Source organism: Ambystoma mexicanum, chromosome 10, assembly GCF_040938575.1.
Source record: "Ambystoma mexicanum isolate Mex_15411 chromosome 10, UKY_AmexF1_1, whole genome shotgun sequence".
In the NCBI taxonomy this organism is placed as follows: domain Eukaryota; kingdom Metazoa; phylum Chordata; class Amphibia; order Caudata; family Ambystomatidae; genus Ambystoma; species Ambystoma mexicanum.
In genome coordinates, this window is record NC_090932.1 from 1,558,735,029 (window position 1) to 1,558,750,507 (window position 15,479).

General features: G+C 46.3%; 1 protein-coding gene across 1 annotated transcript in view; it reads right to left on the minus strand.

Moving 5' to 3' along the window:
- Positions 1–2,771: 2,771 nt before the first annotated feature.
- The window catches only part of RSPH14 (radial spoke head 14 homolog), an 832,917-nt gene continuing 820,209 nt past the window's right edge, over positions 2,772–15,479 (minus strand). The window contains exons 5-6 of the mRNA XM_069619850.1: positions 3,790–3,926; positions 2,772–3,204 (exon numbers count right to left, since the gene is read on the minus strand). Coding sequence (XP_069475951.1) covers positions 2,966–3,204; positions 3,790–3,926 — 376 coding nt within the window. The 3' untranslated portion in view covers positions 2,772–2,965. The remainder of the gene's footprint in view (positions 3,205–3,789; positions 3,927–15,479) is intronic.

The window sequence follows — 15,479 nt, forward strand, 5'->3', positions numbered from 1 at the left end:
CGGAGGTTGGAAAGGCGTGGCCTGTTTATGATCATCAGATGGAGGCACCCCCTAAGGTTCCTGCAGCCCATTGGCTGCCGGGATGGGAGACGAAGGGCCCTCCTGTCAGCAGGAAACCTATACACCTCAGCCCACCCTCACCCGAGAGGGTCGCCTCTCAGGTGAGGGGAGCACCCCAGTTATCCTTCCTGTAGATCTTGGCGCTCATAGGCCCTTTGGCCCACTGCCCAGACGGTGAGGCGCACGGATGCACACTCGCTGTACCACTTCCTTTGCCACCCGTGCCCTGCCGCACTCGGTGTTCACCCATATTGAGACTCTAATGAGTGGTGTGAAGCGAAGTACTAGCGACAGCTTCACAACAGGTGCCATTCACACATGTTTGAAATGTTGCCTTCGAATTGGCGATACACCACACACTTCCCATCTCCACTTATGCAAAAGAAGACACAGGTTCACATCCCAACCACATTAAGAAGCAAACTGATCATGTCATACATCTAAAACGCCACCTCTGAATAGAAGTGACACCGTGGACAAGCAGGTGCCACACACTCCATTAAAATGCCCCAGCTACATTGTGCTTCTTTGAGTGGCGCGGTCTCACTATACATGTTGGATGATGATTTGAGCTTCATAGAGTTCATTATGCAGGGTCTAACATGTACACTCACCGCTAGCCAGTGGCTAGTGATATTCAACTCTTGGAGAGTAAGAAATGGCGTGCTGTGTATGTGTAGAATTGAGGTGGCAAGCGATTTTTTAAGGCTGGCTAGTAGCTTGCATGTGTCCCCCTGCATTACTGGCACCCGAGGTGAGTGACCCTTGGCATGCATGCCACCTTCACAGCCACTGGTCCGAGAAGGAGCAAGTTGGTGAGAAGGACAGCTTAGTGCATCGAGCCCCTGCTGCAGAGATCTGTGTGTAAACTGAAGGCCGCAGGATGGAACCCCAGTTGGCCAGACTCAGCCTTTCATCTCTCCAATGTACCGAGTCAGCATCATAGAGTTCAGTGATAAAAACATGTGTTATTTAAGCGCCCAAAGACATTCAATTATTACAGTAGCTTGCGCTACATAAATGGGCAATATGTTGAATATAGTTATAAAGTCCACTTGCAAGAGGAAGGACACCCCACTTGTCACACACACAACTTTGTAGAAGGAACATCTCATATGGATCCAGTTTATATTTTAGGGAAAGAGATCTTGACTTATGTCCCCCACCACCAGTTATGGAAAGAGATCTTGAACTATGTCCCCCAGCATCAGTTATGGAAAGAGATCTTGACCTATGTCCCACAGCACCAGTTATGGAAAGAGATCTTGGCCTATGTCCCCCAGCATCAGTTACGGAAAGCGATCTTGACCTATGTCCCCCAGCACCAGTTATGGAAAGCGATCTTGACCTATGTCCCCCAGCACCAGTTATGGAAAGAGACCTTGACCTATGTCCCCCAGCACCAGTTATGGAAAAAGATCTAGACCCAAGTCCCCCAGCATCAGTTATGGAAAGCGATCTTGACCTATGTCCCCCAGCACCAGTTATGGAACGCGATCTTGACCTATGTCCCCCAGCACCAGTTATGGAAAGTGATCTTGACATATGTCCCCCAGCACCAGTTATGGAAAGTGATCTTGACCTATGTCCCCCAGCACCAGTTATGGAAAGCGATCTTGACCTATGTTCCCCAGCACCAGTTATGGAAATAGATCTTGAGTTATGTCCCCCAGCACCAGTTATGGAAAGCGACCTTGACCTATGTCCCCCAGCACCAGTTATGGAAAGCGATCTTGACCTATGTTCCCCAGCACCAGTTATGGAAAGCGATCTTGACCTATGTTCCCCAGCACCAGTTATGGAAATAGATCTTGAGTTATGTCCCCCAGCACCAGTTATGGAAAGCGACCTTGACCTATGTCCCCCAGCACCAGTTATGGAAAGCGATCTTGACCTATGTCCCCCAGCACCAGTTATGGAAATAGATCTTGAGTTATGTCCCCCAGCACCAGTTATGGAAAGCAACCTTGACCTATGTCCCCCAGCACCAGTTATGGAAAGAGATCTTGACCTATGTTCCCCAGCATCAGTTATGGAAAGAGATCTTGAGTTATGTGCCCCAGCACCAGTTATGGAAAGCGATCTTGACCTATTTCCTCCAGCACCAGTCATGGAAAGCGATCTTCACCAGTTATGGAAAGCGATCTTGACCTATGTCCCCCAGCACCAGTTATGGAAAGAGATCTTGACCTATGTCCCCCAGCACCAGTTATGGAAAGAGATCTTGAGTTATGTGCCCCAGCACCAGTTATGGAAAGCTATCTTGACCTATTTCCTCGAGCACCAGTTATGGAAAGCGATCTTCACCAGTTATGGAAAGAGATCTTGACCTATGTCCTCCAGCACCAGTTATGGAAAGCGATCTTGACCTATGTCCCCCAGCACCAGTTATGGAAAGAGATCTTGACCTATGTCCCCCAGCACCAGTTATGGAAAGAGATCTTGACTTATGTCCTCCAGCACCAGTTATGGAAAGAGATATTGACCTATGTCCTCCAGCACCAGTTATGGAAAGCGATCTTCACCAGTTATGGAAAGCGATCTTGACCTATGTCCCCCAGCACCAGTTATGGAAAGAGATCTTGCACATTTCAGATGCTCCATCGGTGGAGAAGAGCATCACACATGTCCCAAGGCCGCTGCAGTGAAGGGACACACTCAGTTGTGAATCCCAGACTTAGTTCTGTAATCAAAGAAGGATTGCAGCACCATTTAACATAGAGCATTTTATTACTACGATAGTGTTTGGACCAAAATTTCTCTTTGATGATTGGCACAGGCAAAATCATGGAGAACTTCAGCAGGAAACATCGCCCTTTATGGACGTGGGTAGCTTGACGCGGTTAGCAGTAGCCAGATGCAGCCAAATGGTGGCACTGTGCTCCAACCACAGTCTACCCCAACTTTAGGGTTTCCATTGGACCACCGCCAAGGCAGCAGCGGCAGCCTTTTGCACAGCCTCGTTGGGGTCCTCCAACAGTTCCCGAAGGACCTCCACTTGACTCAGGAGTGATTTGCGCCCCCCTGAGGTTTCGGACAGGATGGTCAGGCACTTCAGGGCATTCAAGCGCACTTTACTGAGCTTATCCTTGACCAGCGGAAGCAGCAATGGGATGGCGCAGGAATGTAGTGCAGCAAATTTACCTGGATAGAGGGAAAGACACAGTTAGGACCCCTCAGAAAGGCAAATGATACCAAAGAGCGAGAGGGACTCTTTTATTTTACATGTTAGAAAAGGGTCATCAATTGTGCACAGCCAACAGACAGGCACATCAGGTTTAAAACAATTTCAGAATATAACAATACAATAGAAAAAATGACCCTAATACTCAAATAGAACTCAAACAAGACTCTCTAACTGTAACAAATTTGAAAACAAATATATTTTCAAGTGCCCCCCGTATTTCATAAACGCTACCAAAATGTGTAATCGTACTCATGTGACCCTCATTTTCATAAGTCCAAAGGGGCAAGCAATTGTTACTGCCGGCTACCGGTTGCCCTCAGTATCAATGTCTCAACTTATGAGGTGCAAATTACTCTGTAAGAAGTTATCTCTACCCAGAGGAGCTCTGCAAGCACCCGGGGGTTGGCATCCAGGAATATTCATGCCAGGCATGCTTATTTCCACTACGTGCCTGCCCCGCGACAGACAAATATCTGTGCCAAAGGCATTATCCTTTGCCTAGGGTTCTGCCAGGGTGGGCTCTGCTCAGCTTCCAGTCTTACCTGGGGTGGTGATAATGGCGTACATCAAGGCACCGGCAGCGTTGGCGCGCACCTCGGCATCAGCGTCCCCCAAAAGGTCAACCAGTATGGGGATGACCCCTTCATCACACACCAATTGTTTCCCAACGAGGGGCACACTGAGGGATTTGGAGAAAAAGAGAGAGAGAGAGAGGGGAAGAGGGGGGAAAAGGAGAAGGAGGGTGAGAAAGAGGGAGAGGGTGGTTAATGAAGGCAGTTAAGGTGCATTGGAATTATGGGAACAATAAAAAACATCCAATGGGAACACAGGCATGTAAATAGAGAATGGGCAGCTGTTCACAATCATTGAAGCACAATCCAGATGAGCATCAAATTGACTAATGATGGCCATGGCTCACCCATCAGGCCTCGAAATGACCTCCATGGAAAATAGTTAATACTCTTTGTGGGGGGAATGATGCTAGAGAACTACAATTCCCACGATAATTCACAATTCACTATGCTGCATAGGGGTCATCAGAGCTGAAGTCCACAATATTCGGAGGGCCACATAATGAGTAACCATGTACCAGAAGCTACCAAGGTCTCTGCTAGAAGTAGGCACTCTGGTGCCTGCTCAGCCAATGATATTTGATCAAACGCAAATATGAAAAACCTTTAAGATGAAGTCATCCTGCTATGATCACCATTTTATTTCATTGTTCATGTAGAACACACTTAATACCAGGGAGTGGTTTCTAAGCACGGGATCGGGACTCAAACTTGTGTTGCGCTGCTGCGTCGTCTTGCTTCCAAGACAAACACGTTGCCCATGAGCTATCCTTCCTGCCCATCAGGAGCTTCAATGTTAATGCTTCATTCCTAGTCCATATGTCTGCATGCAAAAGGGAGACAGCCTAAAATGGGGCCGTTTACGTTCGACCCTTCAAGCAGCACTGAGTCTTTTAAATGTGACCTTTTTTAAAACTTGACTTTCTTTGTTTTTGGAAGTTTCTTCTTTTTTCCCCTTAATTTCTCTCTTTGATACCTTGTTTACCACAAGTCTTCCGCTCCACTGCCTAGCCACCCCAGCAACCTCCTCAAGGCCTGCAGCCCAGGGTTGGAGTCCGCTATGTACAATGCTCTATTAATTCTCACCTAAGTGTGTGCTTTATAATGCATAGCTCGCAATGAGTGCCCTCAAAAGGGAGTACAAGTACGAATTTGCAAGGTGGTGCAGATGATGGGAAAACAGTCATCGCTGAGAACAATATTGCAAATGCGCATTGTTCTTAGACCAGTGATCTTTCATTGCTCACTCCAGAGACCACGAAAGGTGGTCCTCACTTACCTTGCCCTCATTCTTTGCAAGATGTTCTAAAATGAGGTTTTAAATGGTCAGTGAAACTATTCTAGCTTGGCTGCAGACTGGTGCTGGAGTCCGGGTATTCAACAACAAAAGAAAAACATTTCACATAAGAAGGTAGGCCTCCCTCCCCCCAAAATCAAGCACCCTCCCCCGGTAAATCATCTCACTTTGGGAGAAATCATTTTGAAAAAGTCCAATGATCTCACCGTTCTTGTCCTGTTAATTTATGATAGCACAAAAATGTAACAGGAATCCCCCCCACCACCTGAGTAAGGTCCTCAACTGGTCTGAGGACTGAAACATGTAGGGGAGCAGCATCTAATTAGTATATGGGAGCCTGCAAATGGCAAACAATAATGCAAGGACATTACATAGGATTCATGTGGCAGGTCAAGGGAAAACGTCATATTTGTAAATAGGTTTCTTTTCTGTTTTCACACCCGATTCTCATATTTATGTCATAGGTATTTTTTAAGCGAGGGCGAGTCAGTACATGAATATGAGCTTTTTTAGAAACCAATAAACAAAAGTGATACACATTAGTATTGTATGCAAATGTTCCAAGTCAGTGGCACATTTGACAGTCTGGGACTACAGTAGCTAGGCCCCAGAGCGTACTTTGTTGAACCTATTTAGATTTCAGGGGTCGTCCTATTCCTCGGAGTGGGTTGGAGTCAATACTTTTTTCTCTTTTATCAAGTGAAGGCCTTATTCTTCCATGCCTTCTATGACGTCTCGTGAGGAAGAAAGAGAGGGGATTTCTCTGAGATCTTAATCATCTGCCTTAATGTATATAAAATGTGCAGCCAGCAGCTTTGAATGTTGAGAAGTGGTGCTTTAAATTGTCTAACTAAAAGATAATCTTGAGGGGGAATCCCCAGTCATATGGAACCTGATAATGTTGAAGCGAGGAGTTTATTGGCTTCATCTGGGTACGCGTTTGCACCATGGTAGGCACCGGGTATTGGAACATATGTAATACAGAGCATCACAATCCAGTGCAGTACTGAATGTTAAACATTACCTTTTCCATGACCTGGTAAAAATGTAGAATTTAAATCACACTGTGCTGATTAACCAGGAATTAAAAAGAAAACACACAGCCGACACGTGTTTCGACCCACAAGGTCTTTTTTGAGGAGTTATATAGAGGTTGACAAACCTCGAGAACAAAAGTAACAAAGCGCTTTTCCCTGTTTCTGCGCTGCACTTCTGGTATGTAATTATATGCTGCTGCCAATGTGGATTAATTGACTGCTCGAACGCGCTTTTCGGCTTCTGCTCCCCTTGAAACACATGTAGTGTAGAAAATCACGATAGACATTGGGCAGGTAGGAACAATTTATAAAGCAAACTGTTCATACAGTTACTTTCTTTGGGGCTTAAATAAAGGATTCAAGACATTGCCATTTTCATCTTGCCTAGCCCACTGTGTTTTTGTGATTGTTGTAATGTCATTCTTTTATACAATGGTGTGTACTGACAGGGAAAGGAAAGTATACAATCTCAAATATTTAATGCATGAAGGAGAAACAAACGGACTACAAATAATTGTAAATTATGTTGTGTCTGAGTCCCCTCCCTGCCTCATGCAGAATCACGTGTGAATGACATGTGGCACACACCATGTGATTAACCCAATAAAAGGGCTGCACAGGTTCACGTGCGGCAGTTACCAAGTAATTCCCAGGACTCCTGTGTCTGTCTTGCAAGCATGCAGCAGGGTGGCCCGGCCTTACCCAGTGCCCCACAAGAATGGCGACGAGGACTAGTGTGAGGAATTCAACCACCTGCACGGGGAGTGTGTGCTCACCTGGGATTTTTTTTATATCTTTTAAAGAAATTGAATGATGGGAGATCAACCTCGGAAAATGTCTGGGGCAAATACACACACATTTACCTATGCTTGCTGCACAACAAACATAGTGAAGTGTACTGTGGGGGGCACAGCCTAGAGGTGCAGTCCTCCTGTCATGTTCAGCTGGAATGTGGCAGCCACAGGCACATCAAAGCATCTCAGGAAGTGGGAATGCAACACCTTCCTCCTGCCATGGCCATCCTAATTTAATATCAAAGGCTACATGGATCCGCCCTGTCTATTGTCAAAGTTATGTGTGGTGGCAGTGCGTACTGATGAGAGTTAATGGAAGCAGGCATGTGGAGAGGCCTGGTTACAGAACTGACAAAAGGGGACAGGAAACCAACACCTCTTTGATATGCAATGTGTCAACTTGAAGCTAGCTCCCACCCCTCTGTATGAAGGGCAGTGAATGGCATGTCTGGGAAAACTGTTTACAGTAGCAATCCCCTTTCAGATGGAAGACATATGTGATTTGATTAAGACAGTCTGTTCTCGCCACAAACTAAAAGGGAGACCTGTGCTTTGATCAATTAACCAGAGAGACACTTTGATCCACAACAGACAGGAAGCTGAGTGGGACCTAGTAGTACATGCTGTCACCACTTACTTTTCCTGTTGCAAAGCACTCTGGTTATGACCTCACGCATAACTGAATATTGTTGGTGGGGACCCAGGATAGCCTGCACCAATCACTGTGGCCCATTTGGCTTTAAAAGAGGGTTGAGCCCCTCTTTTGGCAGATCATCCCACAACTTTGAAAGGACTAAATAGAAGGACTCATTTGGATCCCTGGCTGGAGGTACAGTCTGCCTTACAGCTTCCGCCAGTGAAGGAAGGCCAGGGTTCCAAGAGGGAAGCAAGATCGCTCGCCTAAACATCGCCCAGGGAACAGAGGAAGATACCAACCTCAGAGGACCTGTCCAGCAGCTCCATGACCGGTACCCAACCAGCACACAGTGTGCCCTGCTAGGTTCTGCCAGCAAGCTTCCTAGGTGGAAAGTGCCAGAGAGTCTCTAACCAAAGGACAAGGACGTTGCCTGCAAACACTCGCCTCAGCTTTGGGCTGTCCGCCTTAAAGGATGACACACGCCCAGCAAATAAGCTAGGAGGAGTGCCACAACAAGCATCAACCAGAGTCCATCTTTTTAGGTCATTTTTCGAGGCAGCCACGTCCTCCAAATGCAAGCCAACTGCACCATTGACTGTTGTCACGCAGCAGTCACTAAAGCCATTCGAGACGCCTCGACCAGCGTTCCAGATCCATCAACCAGCACAGAGATAATGGGCCTCATTACAACAAGGGCGGTCCTGTAATGAACGGTGCCAGTAAGGGACCGGCACCATTCATTACGGGCCGCCACATTACGGGTTTGCTCGCGGGTGGAGGTGAGGATGTCTGGTCCAGACCAGACATGGGCTGTATTTTGTAGTGTGCTAGAACTGTATGTTGTAATAATAAAGTATATATTTATATGCAACCTTGACTGGACAGTCCCTTTCATCATTGGGTAATAATTGTATTTTCACTGTGTTGCAACTAACCAACGATCCATGACCTTGCGTAGATAAGCCTGCCGTTCTGTTTATGTTACCAAAATTGGACAAGGAGGTTTATAAATTACTTGTGTTTCCAATCTGTTTGGATCCCTTCTGGTGTCCTAGAGGTGTGGGGCTGACTGATGGTTTAGAAACTGATATTCATCTCTGGTCCACTAGTGCCCCGGAAGTTGATTTGTCACAACTAGTGTAACCCTGTGTGCAGACCAAGCCAAGCTGGTGCATGCCTTACATACGCCTGATGCACGGTGCTCAATTCTTGTTGGATCCTCCCTGACGACCGTCATCCCCCCCTCTCTCCCTATCGAGGTCCCGTCACAAGCGGGCACGCGCCTGTGGATCCCCGGGGCGCGCTTGTGCTGCTGAAGGTTTCCCACATGGGGGAGAGGCACAACAAGGACCGCTGCCCCATCAGTGTATCTGCCACTCGTGCCTGGTGGAGAACACACTGCAATGACCGCTGATGCAGTGTTGGAGACAATGCTCCCGCACGGGGGAAGGAATGACGCAGTGAGGATCGCCGCTGCAGAGCCATAGACCATACTCGTGCCTGGGGGAAGAGGCACGGCAGGCATCGCTGCTGCAAAGAGGGTGAGCGTCCCATTTGGGGAAGGAAGTGCAGCATCTGCAGACATGAGGCCGCACACAAATATGCAGAACACCCTGCTTGGAGAGAAAGAGAAGAACTCCCGAAATAGTGTTCAAAAATAAAATTCCAAGCTTCTTTCTGCTCTTTGGCTTACACTCAGCTTCCCATTCCCCAAGTTCCGAACAGTTCCAAAAGACCTCGGCTTTCCTTCCCCAAGAGTTCAACATAGTTCACAAAGTCTTGAGTTTCTTCCCTTCTCTAAGAGTTCAAACCAGTTCACAATGTCTTGGGGTTCCCTTCCCCAAGAGGGGATTATATTCAGCTTCTCCTTCCACAAATTTAGAATAGTTCCAATGACCTCTGGGTTCCCTTCTCCAAGACAACACATTTCAGTTTCCAAAAAGAAAAACACCAATTATGCTTTTCTAGTCCCAATTCCAAAACCAATACCAATTCCAAACCTTCTTGGTACACAGTTCATACAGTCTCGGGGGTTCCCTTCCCCAAGAATCCAGCTCTTCCAGCTTACAAAACCAAAATCAGTTCAAATCTCCCAGCATTCAAAACATTACCAGTTCAAATCCTTGGTCATTCAGATTTTCCACTAATTCACATAGATTACTCTGTTTGTGCATGTATCATTCACTTCAGAAATTGTTGCAACATACAAACTTCTTTACATTTGCTTTCCTTGGCTCTTTCCAAATGGGGGCAACTCAGTCTAGGTGCAGTTGTTTGACCACACGGTCCACCCATGACAGGTCACGCAACAGATAACCCTGCTTTCCTTTGTTCTTTCCAAATAGGGGTCACTTGTCTGGGTGTAGTTATCAGACCACACTGTCCACCCATTACAGGTCATTCAACCGATAACCCTATGCACTTTAATATGCTTCTGTATTCTTCAGATTCATGCCAACACAGGTTTTCTCTCTTAACTTGCAGTCCTTTAGACTCCTGTATCTTTGACCAATACTTATTTTACATTCTTCTTTGCAGTCTCGTACAAATCGCTCTGTGGTGTTTAGCCCTTTTCATCACCTTGCTTTGATGTCTTTCATAAATACTCATAAGTGTTCATCACTTGTTTTTGTTTGTCACTGTATTCAAACATGCTCATCATATCTTTTAGTTAGCTCTGTATTCAATAATGCGTGTTGTCCCTTTAAAAAGTACTTGTAATGCTTTTAGCTTGTTCAGTATTCAAAGTCATTTCATTTGACCTTCTGTAGCATTTGCAATAGTTTTCAGTTCATTCAGCGTTCAGACATGCTTGTTGCCAGCCCCGGCTGTGCCCCAGTACGAGTGTTCCCCTTCTTTGCACTCACCGGTATACGGATGCTTTTTCGCGCTCCTTGGTTCTGCTTCTTAGCTTCTATTTGCTCTACCTTTTCTTCACAGGAGCCACATCGAGCACTGCTCGCCGTCCTCGGTAGCACGCAGCCCCACACTTCCACGGCAGGAACTATTGAGAGCCCATCTTGTTCTCTCAGAGATCTGCGGCACTCAGGAGATTCTGGTGCCCCACAGCTCCTGCTGTGGACACCGGGCAGGGAGGACTGCAGGAGTTTCGATGCTCTCATGGCCAGCCTTGACCCTGGCGTCTCCCTTGCACTCCTGCTCAGCATGGCTTTCCTCATGCCAGTTCCTCTCCAGCCTGCTCCGCTTCCATAATACGCATCCTACTCTTGAGGCCGTCTCTCTTCCACTGCAGGGCGGTCACCCTTCTTATACACCTGGGACTTGCTAAAAGGCTACAGGTGCGAGTCCTTAACTTTAATTGCCTGACCATAGTTAAACCTATTAGCTGGACATGCCTGGCTATTGCAGTTGAACTCCTCCAAAGCCCTCTTCCTCGTCTTAGTACCAAAGTGGTGTGAAGGACGGGAAGTGTGCATAACTCTCGTTTTGTTACTGTGCTGATATTTCTGTGTATTAATAAGAGGAGGCTGATGTGCGTTTATCCTGCTCACATGAGGATGTGTCCTCTTAGGTGATATCTTCCTCGTCCTAGTATAACAATGGTATTTCGGAGGGCCATTTCGGAAGGGAATAGGTTGATAGTAACCTACAAAAGCTGTTGCGAGGGTTCATTGTGAAAAGGGAATGGGGAATACCATGCCTCAGCCAAGGACGTCCTCTCTCCACTCCCAGAGTTCCCTCCACCCAGGTGATCATCCCTCGCATATCCACCACCAGGGTCAGGATCCAAAAGCGATGGCCTTTCCCTGGCCACCTGGCCAGAGGATGACGGGGGAAAAGAAGTGAGGACGCCCTCAGGGTTCTCTCAACAAATAACACCTGCCATTGTCTATGGCCTTGAAATTGTCGAGTTAGGAGGTAGCCAGATTTTAAATAAACAAGAGGATTTAATATGGAGACAGGTACTTTCTCTTAATTGTGTCCCAATATCTATTACTGCCATGGTGAGCAATTGTAAAATGGCGTCTTCTGCAGTTAAATGGAACATTTTAGATCCACCTAAATGTTCCCTTCAAGTCTCCCGAAAGAAGGCATTGCCAAATCCAGAAAGGTGCTAAACAAATTCTTGTATCAGTGTGAAGATCTTATAAGGACTCATTAATAATCGGGCGTAAGTATAGACAAAATAATGGGACCTTGAGTGGATAACAATGCAGGACTCAAATTATATCGAGATGTGGCAAACAAGGACAAAAAACCAGGATCAATCCCTCAATATTTAATTCAGTTTCCTAATGATTGTTGGAGAAACCAATATTTAAGATTTAGGTTACATTTATCATTGACTAATGACATTTTGGGAATAGGAGCTAGGCTTCCTCAGGCAGATTGTTTTTGTCGGGTTTGTGGGGATCACATTAAAGATGAGTCTCTGTTTCATATATATGTACAATGGCCTCATTTGTATGAGATAAAGAGCAGACCTTTTAGCAAATGTTTTTAAACTTTGCTATGATCGCCTCAGTAACCCATTGGAGGCGTATTTTGCAGGAAATAAAATCTCATTGATTTTAGCAACTCTTAGATCTGTTCAATTTGTTTTAAAATATTAATGAAATGTTGATGCATTCTGGAAATAAGTTTACATGCTGTATGTTTTGTGATTGGGAATTAAGTAGATTTGGAGTGTTAGTTTATTGTTCTCTCTTTTTCTGTGCTTTTTCTTTTTTCGCTCCTTATTCCACTTTTTATTTTTCCTTTTTGTGTAAGGTTTATTTGATTCACTTTTGCACAATAAAAAAAATAATCAAACATTTGAATATGACTGAAGGTAAATTAGACACCCTTTTAGTCAGTTGCATAGTTATTTAGAAGGACTGCGATGGACTCTGGGCTGTTGGTTTAAGGCGTTAATTACCAATTGTTCATTCCTCTAGTTTGAGGAACACATGGAGCTGGTGCATCTGGTTTCCACACGCCTTCTTCATTGTCTCCAAAGTCAATGGGGGACGTTTTAAGATAATAGCATTTTTTTTTAAGTATTTACAGTTTCAAGGTTCCTATAAAGGAAACCTTTCCGCAAGACGTTTTAATGATAATGTGTACCTTGTGTGAGCTGGAACCAATGATCCACTGCCTAGGTCTCATGAACGTCTTGCTTTTCTTTCTGCACCTGTGTCCCGGGAGGATAGCTCAGCGGCAACGCGCTTGCCTTGGGAGCAAGACGAGGCGTAGCAACACAGGTTCAATCCCCGGGTCCACGCTTAGAAACCTCTGGGATTAAGCGCGTTATAAATGACCCATCACCATCATCACCTGCTCATAGCTAGGGAAAGCTCTTCAGTCAGGTGGAAATCAATTGCCGCTTCTTTAACCTCAGGATCAGTGATCCAGTGGTGCTGCGGTGAAACATATAGAGCTATTGGAATTGGTAGGAAGGAGTGGAGTGCAAGGGGACTAGAGAGTCACCCATCATGGCTTGGTTCCCCTATGGGATAAAAAAGGAGGATATTTATAGCTGGAATAAGGATCCGATTTAGGTGTGGGCATTAGGAATCATGCTAGTGAGTCACATAAGGGACAACATTTCTCTCTTTGATCAGCGGTATTACCACTTTAGATGGTGTGCATTATTTGATGCAGGACAATAGCCAGGATTTCTGGTTTTGGACTGATTGAGCTTTCAGCTGGTTGATCTCATCCTGGATTTGGTAGCACTTAGGTCCATTGACATGGCAGAGAATGGGTCGCGCATGAATGGAAAAGGAGGCGATGCTCATGAGGAAGCCCATCAATGGCTTCACAGAAGAGTTAAAAAGCCGCGGACACCACCGCAAGCTGTGGGTGCCGGGGGGAACCAACATGCTTGGTTCCCGAGGGTGAAATGATGTGTACCAGTATATCACTCTTCTTTCTGAATGAATTAAATGTTGAGAAGCATTTCTCGCCTAGAAACACTTGTGTGCAGGCGCATTATAAATTACTTCTATCATATCATGTCATGCTACAATGTCATGCTGTGGCTCCATCTGGATTGATGATGGTCCACAAGCTTGTGGCTTTAGCTGCAGTGTGACCACTGTTACATCCATCACAGCTGGCCTTAGACAACAGGGATGGGACAATCGTTTCCTGGGGATTCTGGGAAGCCTTTTAGTTGGGGCTAGGCTAGGGAGAATTTGTGGGATTTGGGCATAGTGCCAGTCATGAGGGAGCTATTGACAAACGCTTTAGTGTGACATTTGACTATGTCAGCATATATGCCTGCATTTGAAGAGGGGCAGCAATCTCCAGGTTCTCTGGTAGGCCTCAGGGAGTTTAGCAGGTGGTGGGTTATGACTTCTTCAGCCTGTTTGTAGCTTAACTGGAAAGGGTTGGGGTTCTCAATTGGTGTTGGGTCGGCTGTCTGGTGTCTTTGCGGGAGAGCGCCATGACCTCCGATTTTCGTATACCTTCTCTGATGAATCCCAGGGTATTGTCACTGCTCCCATGGGTGGATCCCCTACCCATGAGACCAGGGAGGTAAGGCCGTTACCCGATAGTCCTCCTAGGGGTGGTATTCGGCCAGTGGATCTCATGGGGAGAGAAGCCCTCCATGGGACCAGTGATGATAGCCTTGGAAGAAAGTGGTATTCACCCTGTCCCCACTGTCCTTTCACTGCACTCATTCTCCTCTGGTCCCCCACACCTCTATGTATGTTAGTAGAGTAGAGGTCTTCATTAATCATACTGGACGAGAAGGAGTGGGGCTTAATCAGGTGGAATAGAAACCATAACTGACGCGAAGAAGATCAGGCAAGGAGGCAAAAGCCCACCACGGAAGCAACATACACGGTACAGCTTACTAGAGGCAGCCTCGATGATAAGGAAGGACTGAATACTTGTTCAAGCCAGCCATGGAGGAGTGAGGAACCACACGCCGGTTCTGTGGTGAGGATCCCATTAGAAAGAAGCAGATACGCTGTCGAGGAGGGACAAATCTCTCCAGGATGTCCATGCAACAGGGACCTGTCTGGTGGCACACAAAGAGGAAACCCAACTGGCGCAGCCAAAGCAAGAAGAAGGCACACAGCCGAAAATGCAAAAGGTAGCCTAATGCTGCAGAGCCGCCGAAGACAGGATGACAAACGCGGCAGCAGCACAGAGCTATGCTCTACTCCCAGGACAGGCTGGAGATCGCAACAACATTTCCCAGAGGTAGGGAAAGTGTCAGGCCGGCTACTGGGACACAGTAAATAGATTAAAAAAGCACATACCAATATCCGAGAAGCAAAAAGGGATAACGGAACTATATAGTTTGAAACAAACTTAACGAAAATATCCTATGTGGAACAGTACCTGGCAGGAGAGTACACCAGGTCTGTTCAACTGAACATTGAGTGAAGCAGGGGCAGAGGTCACACAAAAACAGGATATCAGGGTCTGGGACCCATATGAAATAGGGTATGCCCCAAAACAGCAGTACACAGCGGTCATAGTCAATGGGCTGGGGCCTAAAGCAAGTCAGGGAGATCGCGAGAGAATATAGAGGGGTCTGGGACCCGCAGACAAGAGAAGCAAGTGACAGAACGAGTTGGGGAGATCCCAAAACAGCACAGTGGGATCTGGGGCCCATGTAAAAGAGTTAGAGAGGTACATGAAACCAGAACAACAGGCCGGGGACCCATTGTCAAAGGAAGACTCACTTTTTGGAACTCTAAGATTTACAATCAAGTCTGGCAGGATAGTGAGCCAGACCCGATGCCACATAGGTAATCTGGAGATATTTGAAAATTGTGTTTGTGAACAGAAAGTCCACAGTCCGGTCTGGCATGATAGTGAACCAGACCTGATGCATGTTTATGAGCTGAAGAAAGAACAGGGGAAGAGGTTCCCCCCTGATATTTAGGAACTTTGTTTTGAATACGTTTGGAAGAGCATCCAACGTCAAGAAC